The 17,768-nt window shown below is 35.1% G+C and overlaps 1 protein-coding gene across 2 annotated transcripts; it reads left to right on the top strand.

The window, feature by feature from the left end:
• The first annotated feature begins 12,436 nt into the window (after positions 1 to 12,436).
• On the top strand, positions 12,437 to 16,011 carry LOC111369434 (ankyrin repeat domain-containing protein 30A-like). Of its 2 annotated transcripts, none has more exons than XM_022990950.1 (5): positions 12,437 to 12,866; positions 13,593 to 13,703; positions 13,865 to 13,945; positions 14,430 to 14,531; positions 15,638 to 16,011. In XM_022990950.1, exons 1-4 carry the CDS (start codon positions 12,594 to 12,596, stop codon positions 14,508 to 14,510), a joined length of 546 nt encoding a protein of 181 aa, XP_022846718.1. In that variant the 5' UTR covers positions 12,437 to 12,593; the 3' UTR covers positions 14,511 to 14,531; positions 15,638 to 16,011. The 2 variants fall into 2 exon arrangements, with proteins under 2 accessions (XP_022846718.1, XP_022846717.1); XM_022990949.1 differs by having other exon boundaries at positions 14,430 to 14,495.
• Positions 16,012 to 17,768: the final 1,757 nt, after the last annotated feature.

A 17,768-nucleotide genomic window follows, 5' to 3' on the forward strand; every position in this document is an offset into this window, starting at 1 on the left:
ATGGAGAGGCAAGCCTTGGAAGAAGGCGATGCCATGGAGAGGCAAGCCTTGGAAGAAGGCGATGCCATGGAGAGGCAAGCCTTGGAAGAAGGCGATGCCATGGAGAGGCAAGCCTTGGAAGAAGGCGATGCCATGGAGAGGCAAGCCTTGGAAGAAGGCGATGCCATGGAGAGGCAAGCCTTGGAAGAAGGCGATGCCATGGAGAGGCAAGCCTTGGAAGAAGGCGATGCCGTGGAGAGGCGATCATGTTGTACGAAGCGATGCCGTGTAGAGATGCGAGCCTACTGGACGAGGCGATACCGTAAAGAGATATGAGCCTGCTGGATGAGGCGATACTATGAGAGAGGTAAGCCTGTTGTATAAGGCGATGCCGTGTAAATGCATGCTTGTTGGATGAGGTGATGTCGTGAAGAGAAGCTCTAAAGAGAGGAGGCTTATAGGCTCGCCATAGGAAAGATTAACTTAAGTAATGTGCAGTATATTAGCTCATCATATAAATATAACTTAGAGATGCTATGGGCTTGCCAAAGACAAATCAACTCTCAAATTATCGGAGTCTTGTAAGCGGCCTCGAAATGATGAGGTCTTATGCTAGGCTCAATGAGAGTTGAGAAATAAACATATTGCATAGCCAGAAAAAGACATCTGGTGTACTATCGAACTATCGAAGTCTTATAAGCTAGCCTCGGATAGAGGAGGACTTAGAGCTAAGCTCGACAATAGTGAAGTGATGAATAATCTCGTCGAGCCAGGGATAAGCATCTGGCGAGGTGGAAAATAGGCATCCCGCAAATAATTGTTGAACTATTGGAGCTTCATAGGCTGGTCTCAGATGGGTGAGGACTTAGAGCTAAGCTCAAATAGTGAAACATCTCGCAAAACCAGGAATAAGCATCTGGCGAGACGAGGAACGAAAATCCTGCGAATAACTGTCAAACTATCGGAGTCTTATAAGTAGCCTTGGACAAATGAGGTCTTATAGCTAAGCTCAATGATAGTGAGAGGCGAGGAATAAACATCTCGTGAAACCAGGAATAAGCATTTGGCGAGGCGGAGAATGAAGATCCCGTGAATAACTCTCAAACTATCGGAGTTTTATAAGTGGCCTCGAACAAATGAGGTCTTACAGCTAAGCTCAACGATAGTGAGAGGTGAAGAATACACATCTCGCGAAGCCAGGAAAGGCTCATCTTTCAAGGGCGAACACGTCTGGCGATGCGGAGAATAAACATCCCGTGAATAACTCTCAAACTATCGAAATCTTATAAGCGGCCTCAGACAAAAATCTAGTACGCCTAATTAAAATCCATTGGACTAAATACAATAGCAAGCCCAATAATAGAGAATAGACATGGGCTTGGTAATAAAATACAGTGGCCCAATAATAATCCCATGGTTTAAGAGTAAAAATGAAATATTTAACTGGCCCAAATTCAAGAAATTGTTAGGTATGCACAGATTACAACCTTGACTGAAAATGAATAATTAGAAGTACCAAACAATCCGTAAAATCTGCACCCTACGTCAACAAAAGTCTGGAAAAAAACTAATACTCAAAGCCATTAATTGTCTGGACACGCCACCATCACCAGGGGCGGAGCTACATGGAGTCCAGTGTAGGCCACTGCCTGCACTGAACTTTCAGAAAAACTGGAGCTCTCATGAAGGTGTCTACACTGAATTTTGAGAAAAATTGGACAATTGATTCTTCATTTGGGATTTTGTTTTTATGGTATGATTCTAATGCCTTGATTTGATGAATCTAAGTCATTTGCGAATCAAATGTTTGAATTTGCTCGCCCATTAGAATTCCTGCAACCTCCCGGAGATGCAAAGTCTCAGTGTGTGTGTGTGTGTACATGTGTTGGCTGTGTGGGTGAATGAATGTGAGGGAGAGAGAGAGAGAGAGAGTGCACAAGTGTGTGAAAGATAGTGAGTGGAGATAATTGAGAGAGAGGGGAGGGAGGGGCAGGAACGTGTATGTAAAAGTAAGAGAGAGTGTGCACAAGTGTAAGAAATATAGTGAGTGGAAATAATTGAGAATTGAGTGCTGTGTGTGTGTGGAGTTTATTTACACATTTGAGATAAATTTTGTCTAAGTTTATTTCTTAAATAAATTTCTATTTGATTTGTGATTTAAATTCAACATACATGTGTGTGTAAAGAAATATATTATTATATTAAAAAAACAAAAACCAATGCACTAATTGGACCAAAAATTTCCTTTTTAATTTTACATGATCTAATGGGAGTACACTCCATTTAAATCCTCACATCTCCATAATCAGAGCTCATATCCAGATTAATTACAAAATATCTTTCCCTATTTTATCCCAATCTCAAACCTTCAAACTTTTTTGAGAATTCATCTCCATCTTTATATGAATATTAAATCAAAGTTATAGTAGTTTTCTGATTAAAAAAATCTCATTGTAGTTGTTCAAAATCTCATGTTTTTTTATGCGCTAGGATTTTTCAAGATCATGCTCATGTTTTCTTATGCACCAGGGTTGCCTAAGATCATGAAGCTCTTTTCGTTCATAAGCTAATTTTGGAAAAAAAAAAAAAAAATCACTACAGCCGATATCTAAAATTGCGCTCGTACTGAGCAAAATCTCTGGCTCCGCCCCTGACCATCAGCGTTAATGCTAACCACAAAGGAAAAGAAATGTCGTAGACCATCCACCGCCGGTGACCTGATGACCAACCCATTTTCTTTATATTGTGACGCTTGTGTTGCATGTGTTTGAGCCGGCAAAGAATTCTAGCAATTTATTAAAAGCTCAATGCCTTGGCGAATTTAATTCCGAGGAAGATGGTAGGCTTTTATTTAAAGGAGGCAATAAGTTTGTTCAATTAAAGAAATATAGTGTTGATTTGCAGTTGATTGAGAAGAAGCCAAAGTATCCCAGAAGGATAAATGGAGAAGGCGAAGTAGAGTGAGTGGTTGAATAATCGAACTGGAAAGTTGAAGCGGAGGGCCGAAGCGGGTAGAATTGCCGAACTGGAAAACTGAACTGGAGGGTCGAAGTGAGAATCGAAGTCATCCTTCCATGGTGATTACAGCACACTCCCGTGTCTAATAGGCCCAATTGCTTCAATATGGTTAAAAGAATTATGGGCCCAGAAAAATAAATCTTTAGCTCAATATTTGTACAGCCCGTTACTCCCTTTTTGCCTTGTGAAACTTTGGCCCAGATTCTGGGAATTATTTTCCGGAAAAATTACCTACAAACCTATATTTAAAGATTAATTTTCAAAAAAAGGAATTAAATTCCATTTTCAAAAATCAGGTGTTAGTTAAGTTTTATTCATTAAAATTAATGAAAATTTAATTACACCTAATCTACCTATATCACTCCACTCCACCCGGCACCCAATCCCCCACATTCATCCTCAAAATCAATTTCAACCTACTCTCTCTCTCTATCTCCCCCCACCACCCACTAACGCATCCACCATAGCAATATCCAAAATCACAGGTGGGGGTAGAGAGTTCTTGTAGGGTTTTATGGAATTTTCGTCGGTGACGGAAAATTGAAGGCTTCTTTCTCGGAACATTTGTAGTGGTTGCCTGAGAACTCACGCCTTTGCCCGGCTTTAGATCTGTGCTGCTTTTGTCATTTTTTTTCTTTTTTACTTACAACAATTTTGTATGGATCTATATCTATTGTCTGTAGTTTTTTAACTGGCGTTCTTTTTTTTACTCCATCGTTTTGAAGGAATTATAAGTAATCTTTATTTTTGATTTGATATTGATTCAAACTTGGTCAATGATGATATATCCAAAGGCTTGTTTCTCAAATGGCACCCCAAATTTCATCTTTCTCTTTTCATTCCTTACCATCTCTTCACTCTTCATCATCTCTTTGGATTTATGTTTGAAAATGTATATTTATTGTTTATGGCGGTGGTGGTTGTGATTGTGGTGGAACAACTAGACGTTGTGATAGTAGGATGAGGAGGTTTGTTATTTGTTGTGGTGACCGTAAACAGGCAGGTTGTGCCATGGTTAGCTTGTTGAATGTGTTAGTAGTGGTGACTGTGATTGTTGTCGTGAATTTGAGATGAATGTAGTATTTATGGTCGTGGATTTAAGTTGAAGGTGGTAGTGATGGTACATTGGTGTTGATGGTGGTACATTGTGGTGCTGGATTGCAGTGTATATAGATTATTTGTGGTGACTCTCTATGACCAAGTATGCATTTATTATGACTGATCGTGACCAATTTTGTGTTAATTAGGACCAGTTGTGACTTGATCATATACTGTCATAGTTAAGATTAACATGGTCACAGATAGTCACACTATAGATAAATTTGGTCACGATTCGTCACATTAAAGATAAATTTGATCACAATTAGTCATAGATAACACAAGTTAATCACTTGGTTATATACAATCACAAATTAAACGGTCACGAACAGTCACACTAAAGACAAATTGGGTGTCAATTAGTTAGATATAACTCAAATATGATCACAAAAAGTAATCTGGTCACAAATTTTGAAGGCCAAGAACTTGACAATGTGACGTTCTCAGTTTTTACTTTTTTTATTTTTATTTTTTAATTGGCAGGTTTGAGTTCATAAGTCATAGTCATTTCATATAAGTCACAAATCAGTATAAACGGATCACAAATCAATATTAACAGGTCACATGTCATTTTGTAGAAGTCACACATCAAATTTATAGGTCATATTTTATATTATGAGTCACGAGTAACAAATTACAAGTTGAAAATCATATTTTATGTCACAATGTACACAAGTCACAGGTTATTGCCTAGAAAAAAAGAAAAAAATTTGAATTTAATATATTTAATTACAAAAATATTTTTTTTGATTAATTATTTCATAACTAAAATTTTAATATTATTTGATTTTTGAAATTTCAAACTTTATTTATTAATTTTAAAATTGATCATATGCATATTCATCCCACTTGATTAGGTCACGGATTCAATAAAACTGATCACAGATCATAATGTGCACAGGTCACAGATCTAATGCAACTGGTCACAGGCCATTGTCAAAAAAGAAGAGAAAAAAGGTAATCCGTGGAAAGGTGAATGGTCGTCGGAACGGTCGGGAGAGGTCGCTGGAATATTACCTGGAACAGGATAAGATGTTGAAATTGTCACCGGAGCCGTTGTCGAAAGCCGCTGAAATATTCACCGGAACTAGATAAGTCATCGGAATTGTCGCTGGAGAAGCTGCCGGAGCCGTCGTCGGAAGTTGCCAGAGAAGCTGTCGGAGGTGAGGAGGGATGGAGGGAGAAAGAGAAGAGTTTGATGTGATAAGTGAATGGGTTAGAGGTGGGGTAGGATAAGTAGATTAATTATACTATATTATAATTAAATATTTAATAAATTTAATTATCACCTTATTTTTGAAAGATTTTTAGAATTTTGTTAATTTTGAACAATATAGCTACTTGTACAAAGTTGGGTTACAAAAGTTGGATTACAAAGTATGTTAGCAAAATTCAGGCCATTGATTTGAAATGATTTAAAAATTCGTTTTTGAAATGATTGATGTGAATATTATTTTGTCAACTAACTTTGTAACTCACCTTTGTAAATATAGCATAGCTCAATTTTAAAATGTGATTTTTGAATGGAGGATTTATTTGTTGTTATGTTATTTTCCAGCCATTAATTGGACAAACCAGCCCAACAATGAGATATTGGGCAGCACGTGAACTAGCCAAAACCTGGAGATATTTTGCCCTGCAAAAGTCTACTCCTTTGCGCCATCAAATCAGCCCTCAAAAGATAGAAATGGGCTGCCCAAGAAACTGTCATCTCATTCCATCAGAAAAATCAGTGCTAACAATGGAAAAAATGGACCAAATTTGAACAATGGACCTAGGATGTCAAACGGGCCGAGTGGCTCGTCAGCTTAGCCGTTCAACTTGTTAAAACTCAGCTCGTGGCGGGTCGGGGCTCGTCATTTCGAGCAGGGGGCTCGATCCCACGAGCTGCTCGTGGGCCTCTCGTCCAAAAAATTGAATTTTTTAAAAAAAAATGTGCAAAAAAAAAAAAAAAAAAAAAAAAAAAAAGTCCAGTCGTGTATATAATTGCATATTTATACACCCACTTCTGTCGATAGTTAGTCGATCTCACTCGGCTCGACCCCCGAGCTCGTGGGCCGAGCCGAGCTCGTGATTTAAAGGGGCGAGCTGTGGCCATCCCTAAATGGACCAGTGGTAGTCGGAGGATGAAGCAAAATATGATTGAGCCATTTTTCCGAGCACATCGCGTGCCTCAACGGTGGCTTTAAGCTGCCATGGTGCTGCCTATATTGGCTTGTACAAAGCACCACCGAATAACTGGTCGTTGCGTTGTGGGTCTCCATTCTATTTGAGATTTGGAGTTTTTTTCCCCATTGACATTACCTTCTAAAAATTGATTTTTGATGTTTGGTTTCTAGGATATTTCCTCTTATTTGTTGCTTGGTTTACTCTAAAGAGGGGATGGATATGGCAGGCAATAGTGGGGGCAAATGAAGAATAAGTTGGGCCTACCATTTGGTGAATGGTTGTTGATAAAATGGCAATTTTTTTTGTTGTAATTTTGTTGTTTGCCACTTTGATTTCTTGCTGGGAAATTCTGCTCTCTCTCTCTCTCTTCTTTTTTTTTTTTTTTTTTTTTTGGGGGGGGTTTTTTTATTTTTTTTTTTTTTTTTTTTTTTTTGGTGGTGGGTTTGTTCAACCCATCCTTTTGCCGAAGAGAGCCATTTTTCATGGCGGAAAATTCCCTTTTTCATGGAAAATTTTCAAAGGCTTCAACAGCCATTTTTCTTTTCTCGAGTTGTTGTTGTCTTTGCTATTTTTGGTAGAGAATTTACCAGAAATTTTTTCAATTCTTCGGTAACCTTTCTGTACGTGGTGTAACATGGTTAATACCCTTTTTCATAGACGGCGCCAATTTGCCGACCTCAAAAAATGCGCCAATAGAATTTCATCCTCATCACACCTAGACACAGAGTACCTCGTTAGAAGGCAAATGGCAGGTTCGAGAAAATGGTTCGACGATCGTTTGCACTCCGACGGTCAAATCAACGGTTAGATGAAAAGAAAATAAAAAGTGCAAGAGACGCGAGATGGATTTGGTTCGAGTTAGAATGAACGTATGTTGGAATGAAATGAAACCAAATATATATAGAAAATAGAGATGGGTTGAGTGCATTAATGGACCTCGTCCAGGTCTAATAGTAAGGTCCAATATGCAATAATTTATATGTATAACAATATACACAAAATATAGGAGATGGCAAGGGAGAGGAGAAAAAGGTTGATATTGGTGTACTTTTAGGGTGTTGTTTACCAACTATTTGAATTCGATAATTTTGTGACCAAATCTATCCATTTTTTCATCCACGTCTCTTAAAGGAACATAGGCAAGTGACTAATCAAAAGCTTCATTAATTTTCCTCTTATATAACTAACCAATCTCTAAACTGCACTAAGGATCATCGCTGCAATGATCTAAACATTCTGTAAGTGTCTAATAGGTATCATAATTCAACTTAAGTTTCTCATACAGTAGGGGTCATGGATTCGAATCATGAGGGACGCAACAAAAAGCCATGAGATGTAAAATAGGCACACGCCCTCTTAAAGTGGAAAATATGTACGTTAACGAGTTGGGTACAAAGAGATTAAAAAATTACCAAAAAAAAAAAAAAAAATTCTGTGTAAAATAGGCTCAACCTCTCACGAGTCCCAAATCGTTACAATCACCCTGCCAAAAGATTCATCATTTGATTTGATTTTTCTTTTGGAATGCCCAAGTACTTATTGTCTTCAAGATTTGAAAAAGAAATTTAAAGAATTGTACGATAACATGATATAAAATTAAATAGAATAAGAATAATAGATAAGAAGAAAAAATAAAGAGTCAAAACTCGTCTCTTTAGTTATAATAATGGACATACATATAGTTTAAATGAGAATTACAAATTGATCATGATATAGATTCATGTAAGCAAAATAATTATCTAGGAAAAAGTTGATGAAATGAATGATTAAAAGTTGATAAAAAGTGGTTCTATCAAATATGTGGTTAGAAATGAATACGAGAAAAAAAGAGTTACAATAAAAACGAGTTAAACAGGTGCTAAATAGTTATTCATCATCCTCTAATCGTTTTACAGTAGTTTTAATAGTATTCATTAGATTAATAATCCCTTGTTTGATTTTGATAAAAATCAAATTTTAATAAATTTCTTATAAAAATCAATAAAAGTTATGGATTTCATAAAATATGTGATGAAAAATGATTTAAGAAAAAATAATTTTTAAGAAATGGAAGAGCAAAATAACATCAAAACAAGACTTAAGATCCCAAGGCTTGGTATCGGTAATAATTAGATATAGCATTTCTAAAATTTATATGTAAAAACGTAATCTAAATATTTTTAGTTTTTAAGGTTGGAAGTTGAAACATATGATAAGCACAACTCCTTTCCACATCCAAAACAAATAAATAATAAATAAAGTTTGTTTAGGTGCACACATAGCATTTTTCTTAGTATAATCCCTTGTGAACATCCATGCTAAATAAAAAAATTGACAAGATGTTACAAATGATTATTATTACCTTATAAATTTATAATACACCCCCACATGATTTTAAATAGGTAAAAATTTAAAATTTTCATGATTTATGAAATTCATGTTCAATAATTAAGCAATTGCTTAATGCTCAATTAACAAGTAAAATGATGCAATTGCATTGATCATCCACCTAGTAACTACCCATTTAAATGCTTGTTTGAACTTCATTATAAGTGGCTAAATTTATAATGTGATAGAAATGAGTGCTATGTAGTTAGTAGTGATGGAGATTCAATGAAATATGTTTTTAAAAATAAAATTTGATTTTAATATTTAAATTTAAGGAGATTATAACGGAAGTTAAATAAACTTCAAACCTAATTTTCTAGACTTTCATTAAATTTGGTCAATCTACAATAGTAGGTGTAGATGTACAATGAGCCTAGTCAGTTTGAACTACTCGTACAAGAGAATAACGTAACTCGTTTGGAAATTCAAAGCCCCCGCCTATGCACACTTCTAATTAACCTAACTTTACAACTAAGTGAATGTGATTTAAAAGTATGTTCTAGAGTTGTCCATTAACGATTTAAATTATAAACAGATAAAAATGGTGTTGACTAACTAGATAATATTTATGAATTCTTAAAATACATTGATAAAAAGTAGTTAACTCTAACCAAACATAGGCTTAAATTTTCCCTTTTGTTTGCTCAACTTTTTAGTTTTTTTTTTCCTAAGCTTCCTCTCGACCCCTCCTCAAGCAATGAACAAAAAGAATTTTTAAGATGATATTCTAACACGTGTGAGGAATTAATAATGAACCATTATGTTAATTATTTGTTTGCATTTGCAAGTAATTCAAAGTAATAATTCAAAAAATTCCAATAAAGTTTGTAGTGAAACTTTCTCTTATATTTCACTTATAATATTATATTCTACAATAACTGTTATTTTTGTAAGTGAAAATACAATATGATACACGTTCAAGAACATCAATCTTATGAACTTCTTGAATCTTGTATAATATTGAGTTTTGTAATTCTATATTTACAAGTCAAATATTTTTGATACAAAAGTATACAGTTACCTGAAAATTTATAAATTAATTTGGGACAATTGCATTGGAGGTTTCAAATATTTCAAAAATATGAAGATTACACCCCCAAAGCCTTTAAAACGTAGTAGCGGAGGTTCCAAACTTTTCAAAATCATGTAGTCAAAGAATTTCTTGACGGTTTCTCTTCAGAGGCATGTTAATTGACCAAAAATCTGCATTTCACTATAATAGGATCAATTTTTTATTTTTTTTTAAAGACAAAATGATCTTTTAACATTTATTTAATTAAAAAGGGGAATTTTGCATTGAAGGTTCCAAACCTTTAAGAAATGGGCGTCGAAAGTAACTCTAACTATTTTGATCTAAATATTTGTCATTTGACAAAAAAATTCTCAGTCAAGTCAGCCAATATCACTGCCTCATTTCCTCTACATTTGTTGACCCTATTTTCCCCATCCACATCAACTCCATTTCTTCTTAACAAGAACTTTTGATGAACTAAGAAGAAATAAATAATAATAGATAAATGTCCTTCAAAATCAATAATAGTGGAGGTGACCAAGGCTCCCCCCACCTACGAATTGATGGAGTTGGGTAGTTAGGGATTAGGTATTGGGATTCGATGGATCAAGAAAGCTAAATATTTTTGTTTGACATATTTTTTCATGAAAATCGTTAGTCCTTCTAATTTACCTTTATTAAAGATTTGAGACATTCAAAGCACATTGTTTAAAGATTTAGAATCTCCTCCAAAATTTCCCTATTTATTAATAAAAATTAGAAGACCATTTTACCTTTTTAACTTGGTCAAATTATGGTCAAACACTGACATTTGATCAACTCACGTGTCTCTAGACTGAAACCATTGATAGATACTTCAATTGCACAATTTTGAAAAACTTGAGACCTCTCTGCTACAATTCAAAGTTTTAAGTGCTAATCTGCACATATTTTTTAAAAAAAATTGGAACATTCGTTACAATTATCCCTATTAATTATTATTTTTAGGAAAAATTGCAGTCAAGGTATCAAACTTTTAGTTTATTTGCAGACTTTGCCCAAACCTTTGATTTGTGCCATCGGAAGTGTCAAACCTTTACAAAATTCGCATCCAAAGTCCAGATTGATAGTTTCCATTAGTTTGACACAAAAAATCGTCAGTTGACCTTAAAAATTAAAAAACTAATAATTTTGACCAAGTAAAGCAAGGGTAAAGTTGTAACTAAAATTATAAATAAAAATTATTTAAAAAGGAAAATAAAATAATAATAAAACTCGTCTCTTTCTTCACCCAGTTGCCAACCGCTGGCACCACTGCCTCACCCATAGCTTGACGACAACAATAACATTGGCATACCACAAACAGATTCGGTGCCTCCTATGGTACCTTTTGAGCTCGTTAATATCAGCCACCCACTCCGGAATTTGACACTAGGCTGTGGCCCTAGCCAAATTCCTAGCAATTCGAACATGCTTCTTACCCAAAATATCCCTACTCACCTCCTCCTCCAGCATCTCATCCAACTCCGGGCAAGCACACGGGACCCGTCCAGCCAAAAAATTCGAGCAGACCAATCTCAAGTTCCTCTTCCTCACCCTGGTTGAGTTGCTAGGTTGTTGACTTTGAAGTTGGGGTCACATCGGATCCGTGGATGGGTTGTGGGTTTAAGACGAGGGTTACGTTATCGTCTATGTCCGTCGTTACCACCGCCTCACCCATTGCTTGACCACCACATCCCACCAATCCAAACTCCCATTCATAACTACACCACAATCTGCGACTGTGCATATTATTTCCCAGTCCCATCTTCGCCTAAACCTTCAACATCGCGAGCCACCCGTTCAGTTCATATACAATCCATTCTTTACCCAAACTTGCCGCTATTCTTTATACACAACCTCCGATCTAACTCCATATTGCCAGCGTAGCACCCAAATACCCAGCACGCCCTGTCGTTTTCTTTTGTTTTGAAGAAGAAGATGGGGTTTTATTATATTTTATTTTCCTTTTTAAATAAATTTTATTTATTTTTTATATTAAAATTATAAAGTTACAATTTTACCCTTGCCTTATTTGATCAAAATTATTTAGATTTTTAATTTTTGTGGCCAACTAACGATTTTTGGAGTCAAACTTACAGAAACCGTTAATCTGGACTTCGGGTTCGAATTTTGGCTTATCCGCGATTACTAGCGATTCCAACTTCATGTTCCCGAGGACCCATCCGAGCGATCTTGGCTACCGGTGTCCTCCGATTTAGATTCTAAATCCTACCCTTTCCCTGTGCTCTTTCAATGCTTTGTAAAAATAAGATAAAACGAACTAAGCGTAGAGTTCTTAGCCATCTATATCGCGGGAGAATGGGGCTTTGCCTCCTTTCCCGTCCTAAGTGAGCACTCGCATATAGGAACTAGGTGATCAATCATCCCTGATTGTCGACCCTTTCCTTGAATGCAACGCCTCCCCTCTTTTGAAAACGAAAGAAAGAAAAATAGGAAGATATGTTTTTTGTGCACCTTTCCCAGACCTCTTGAATTCTCTGAACAATTGGAATTTTGTACTTTGTCGGATCCTCCCTATCTCCTGATCGAGCTTATGTAAAGGTTTGGTACCTCCGATGACACAAATCAAATGTTTGGACAAAGTCTGCTAATAAACAAAAGATTTGATACCTAGATTGCAATTTTCCCTTATTTTTATACAACTACACTAGACTTTACCGTTAAGAACACAACAGGTGGACAGTGTTTTTTTATATTTTATTTGTTTTTTTTATTTTTCTTCGTCATAAAGCTTTAGAGTTATAATTGGCTTGATAACTTTTATCGAGCCAGCGCAGCGCTGTTCACACTTCATTAGCTCCCAAGTACTGGAGGACCCTTATGCGAAAAAAAATCGAAAAAGCAAAGGAGAAACCAAAAAACAGCTGACCAGAGAAGCTAATGTTCAAGAAAAAATAAGGGTTTTTTCATGAATTTCAAAACAATGATGAAAACTGAGATGCAGCAAGAGGAGGCATGTGAAAGCAAACAGTCGCTCACACAAACTGGGCAGATTTCAGAAAGCCTGAGTTTGAGTGGTGCTTTAACCAAGGAAGATGAGGAAATGGCAAGATCTGCTCTGTCAACTTTCACGGCTAAGGAAGAGGAGATTCAGAAGAGGAAAATGGAGGTTCAGGAGAGAGTTCTAGCACAGATGGGTCGTATTGAACAAGAAAATAGGCGTTTGGCCACTATCCGTGAGGTATTTTCTTGGGTTATTTTACATTTTTAATGGGGTTTTTTTTTATGGATCTGAACGGAATTAGGAAGAGGGATTTCAGTACTGAATTTTATGGACAAGAAAATGAGATTTTTATGGGGTTTTCATGAACTGTTCTTTTACGTGGAAAAAGGATTTTATTTTTATGCGGTTTATGTTATGGATATGCAAAGATTTCCATAGTATTTTACTGATTTTGTGAGTTAATTTACATGATAGGAGTTTAACTTTGCAATTAGTTTCATTTTTGAAGCATAATTTAGAGGACAGTTTACTTTTTGCAATTTCATATGTCAATTGGTTGTTCTTCATTCATTGTCATCCCAATAGTGAGAGAACTATTTTTGCAAAATTTATCAATTAATAGTCTTCTTGCCGAATCCGGACTTCTTTTAAATGGGATTATCAGATAATTTATCTATTTTTTGAAGGGATAAAAGATGGGTATAGTTTTAGCCCTATAATTAACGGAACAATTAACAATTAACCATTTGAATTATGGATTTCATGTCTTCTGATAGCATGTATTGCTGGGTATCATGTCCTGCTATATGAACATGACTGGCGAAAGCTATAGCTCAATTATCTGATTAATAATTAGTATGCATACCATAAATAAATGGATGAGAAATTTCAGTATCTAAAGCTAATGACTTCTCAATTTGTCACTGGTACTCCCTCGAACGAACTGTAAATTACAATGATCAGGAACTCGAGGCCCTGGCTGATCCAAGGAAGAAGGAAGTTACACTTGTTCAAAAGAAGATTGATGCAGCCAACAAGGAGTTAAAAACCCTTGGACAGAGCTGCCAGAAGAAGGTGAAATATTTCGCCTGATTTTCTTTAATTCGAGACTAATTATTGATGCTTAAACTTCCATTTTCTTTGAAGAAATTAGTTGGATTACTTCTGCCTATTGCTCGAATATATATAGTTGATATGAACCACTCAAAATTTGGAAATTCAATGTTTTATAACAGGAGAGAGAGTACAAAGAAGCTCTTGAGGCTTTCAATGAAAAGAACAAGGAAAAAGTAGATCTGGTTACAAGATTAATGGAGGTAAGTACAAACATATTTTTTGTTTGACAATTTCAAGTGAAACTGCTTATAGCTTGAATAGCTAACCCTTCCCTTGGCAACGTGACAATCTCTATCCTTTGTTTGAGTTATGAGTTCTCCTAAGAGTACTAATATGGGTTTCTCAACTATCACTGTACGAAAAAGCTAATTCTATAGGAAGTTTGAGTTTGTAGTGGAGCTAGAGAAAGAGTTGAATTCGAGTTGGAGTTTTTTATGGAGAACAAACTAGGATTGAAAGAAAGCCTGGCTTTCCCACCCCGCTCTTTCCGACTAAGGAAATGGATTAAGGGGTTGTCCCTTAACCTATAGAGTCCTTACCCCTGAAGCCCCCCAAGGGGGTTTATGGGGAAGACCTTCCTTTTGAGACTTTTTTATTCGAGCTACCAAGATCCAATTCAATTTCTGATGCTGAAATAGTTATTATGGCCCTTTGTAATTTGTATTTGACTTTAAAAATTTGCAGCTTGTTAATGAAAGCGAGGGATTGAGGCTGCAGAAGTTGGAGGAGCTGAGCAAGAACTTAGAAACGGTACGCTTAGCCTAATGTTGACAGCTAATTAATAAGGTTTGTATTCAATGGTTTTCTTATTTGTTCAAATAGCTGTTAATGTAACATTTCCTAAAGCGCAATTTACCCTGTAATATAGGTTTTGCCGCTATAAAACTGGTCTTAACTTTAAATTCCACCTCCCCCACCCCGTGCCTTTATATTGTGTTATAGTCTAGGAAGAATGTCTTCTAATTTCCGGACAAAGTGGTGGTTTTGTTTAACTTAGCAGCATAAGATCAATTCGTGGTGCTGTTTGTTTTGAGTATCATTTTCAGATAACTTAATAAGGGCTTATTTGACAAGACTTTTGAAAAGTCAAAAGTTGCTTCCGAGATTAAGAAATTGCTTTTGAAACAGTTTTTTAGAAATACTTTGTCTGACTAGAATAACTTTTAGAGGAAATTGATCTAAGGTAGTTTCTTCAGTAAGCTCTTCTATAATAAGCAGTAGCCTTCCAAACATGCCCTAAATCATTTCCGGTCAATGCAATTCCTTGACTATTCGTATAATTGATCTTGGAATATTAATTAGGGAATTTTATTTGTTGAACCAACTGTTGTAAAAAGTAAACTTTTAGATGATTTGGTTTAACTTGGTATCAGGACACACATGTCCCATGATCAAAGTTTTTTGGGCCACCCATTTATGTATATTTTACATATTAAGGCCTTTGATTAGGAGTGAATCCACCTTGGATACGAGGGTGCTTGTTGGAAATAGTATATAGTAACTAAATTTTTCTCGTGTCTGACCGCTTAAGCATTTAGGTGAAGTGATGTGGTTTAACATTTACTTAAATGCACTACGGTGAGACTTGAACATTATATATTTGTATGTGATAAAATTATTTCATCCTTCACTTGTACTTATTATTCAACATGCTACTTCCCGTGTAGTTAGATTTATTTTTTCCTGATGTGCAATTTTAATAACTAGATGACATTAGAATTGAACTTGCTAGATTTGTCTTGTGTGATGTCATGTTAAACCACCTCATACAAGAGCTTAAGCTCTTAGACGAGGTGGTTCAACATTCTTCCTCAAAGTTGGTTCTATATCATTTTTCAAGTTACATTTCTCATCTTGTTTAAACTAGTGTTCGTATTGTAACTTTTTTCTAGGCAAGAAAAGATGGTCCTTCTTCAAGTCTTTCCCCAGTATACAAGAAGAAATTGTTGAAAAATTGTTGTTGTTGGAGCCCCAGAGCCATTGAATAGGTTGGATGGAGCCATGAAGTCGTTAAACGTAGAATGAAACTAAATCCTTGTCTAATAGCACAACTATCGTTCTTTTCTGTCTCTCTAGTGATATTTGTTACTGCTCTTGATGGTTTAGATGCGTCGTTCTGTAGTGATATTTGTTACTGCTCTTGATGGTTTAGATGCGTCGTTCTGTATATATCTTTAAGCATTTGGCTTCGACTTTCTGATGCTATACATGTTTTAACACGATTTTTTTACCCATATTACCGTGTTTGGATAAGCTTACTAATCAACTTGTGATTTGTGAAACACAGCTGAAACATTCTGCAATATCTTTCGATTTTATTGCTCATTGTAGCAGTCGGGTTCCAATAGATTGATGTTCATATTAGGCAAAATTCCTCTTTAAATGGATCGACAAAATGTCAAATATATAACATATAAATACAATAAGGTTAATCTTTTAAAATAGAACGTCTGAAGTTGAAAGACATTATTGTCTTAAGGTACGACCATATGAAATTATTCTTAGTGCGTGTTTGGGAGGGCCTTTTGAGAGCTCAAAAGAACTTTTAGAAGATTAGATACACTTTTATATGAAAATGCAGTTGTTTGGTTGCAACTTGAAGAAGTGCTTATTGACATAAATATCACCTTTTTAATCTGTAACGGATAAGCTCCAATTTGGGGCTTGTTTGGGAGCGATTTTTCCCCTTAAAAAAATTGATTTTTTGATCGTTATTTTACTATTCCAATCGTCATATTTGACTTCTTCTCTCACGGGCAGATTCCATTTTTCTCCTACGGTCAAAAATTCAATTTTCAAAATCACTCCCAAATAATAGGCTCTTGGAGCTTTTTGGAAAAGCTTCCCTATTTGAGTTCTATTAATTTCTTGTAATGTATTATGGAATAGTAAATTCATGGTTAAAAAAAGAAGGAAATTTTTTTTATTTGTTGTATAATATTATTTTAATGAAAAATATATGATTGAAAATGAGAACTGTAGGAAAAATAATTGAAAAGAATGGCTCAAACAGGACTTAAATTCTGCTTTTATGGGTAGCTGGAATCTGCATTAATTAGCTTATTAATTTGCAATAAAATACAAAATGTCTAATTTTCTCCTGCCCTGCTTGACAGCCACCTTCCACCAAGAGGGGGCACCAGATGGGGCCCAGGCCAAGCATCTTTATCCTATTTGCTCACTTCTCTTAATTAATATGAGATCTTTCATTTTTAAATTTTATTCATTATTAATTTTCATTTGTTAATGTCCAATAATATAAATGAAAATTCAAAAATGAAGTTAAAACAGGAATTTGAAATGATACAAGAAATATTCCATATAATTACAATAGTTTATATATAAATGTGTCGTATTTTAACTTACGCAAATGAATTTGAGCTAATATTTTAAAAATTTGCTATGCAGTTTAATTAAAATATTTAATTGTTATATAGTAAAGAAATAAGTTAAACAATTTTTTGTAGAATTAATGAATCAAAGTAGTTTTTTGATATGCTGTCAAACTGTTAATTAATGTTCACAATATTTTTTTTATTAATAACCAAACAATCATCAACTTTTTGACAATCTCTCTTTTTGAAAATGCTCTGCTAAAAGTAAAATCTGTATTGATAAAAGTTCGATCCAGAATAATTATGCCAAACACACCTTTAATTAATTAGAGAAAAAAAAATTAATTATCCTAGCCATAGGTTAGGCACGACGACCTTTCCCTGGCAAAATTAACATTCTAATTTATAAATATGCTAACCACTCGACAATGCCCTTCAATTTGTATTTTTTTCTCAACATTTATTTCTTGAGTATTGTTAGACAGGTTAATTCTCTAAATGATCACTGAACCATTTTTTTTTTTTTAATGTTCTCATGGTGTCACCGAAATTAAAAACAATTTCCATTAGTCATTGAACTTTGAAAATTTGTACATCCATCACTGCGTAAATGAGGCTTGCAAAATTGGAAAGATTTGATGACGTGTTTAATGGTGTCGCTTACGTGACTCGTCATTGTAATAAAAAG

The sequence above is a fragment of the Olea europaea genome, chromosome 20 (assembly GCF_002742605.1).
Source record: "Olea europaea var. sylvestris chromosome 20, O_europaea_v1, whole genome shotgun sequence".
Classification (NCBI taxonomy): domain Eukaryota; kingdom Viridiplantae; phylum Streptophyta; class Magnoliopsida; order Lamiales; family Oleaceae; genus Olea; species Olea europaea.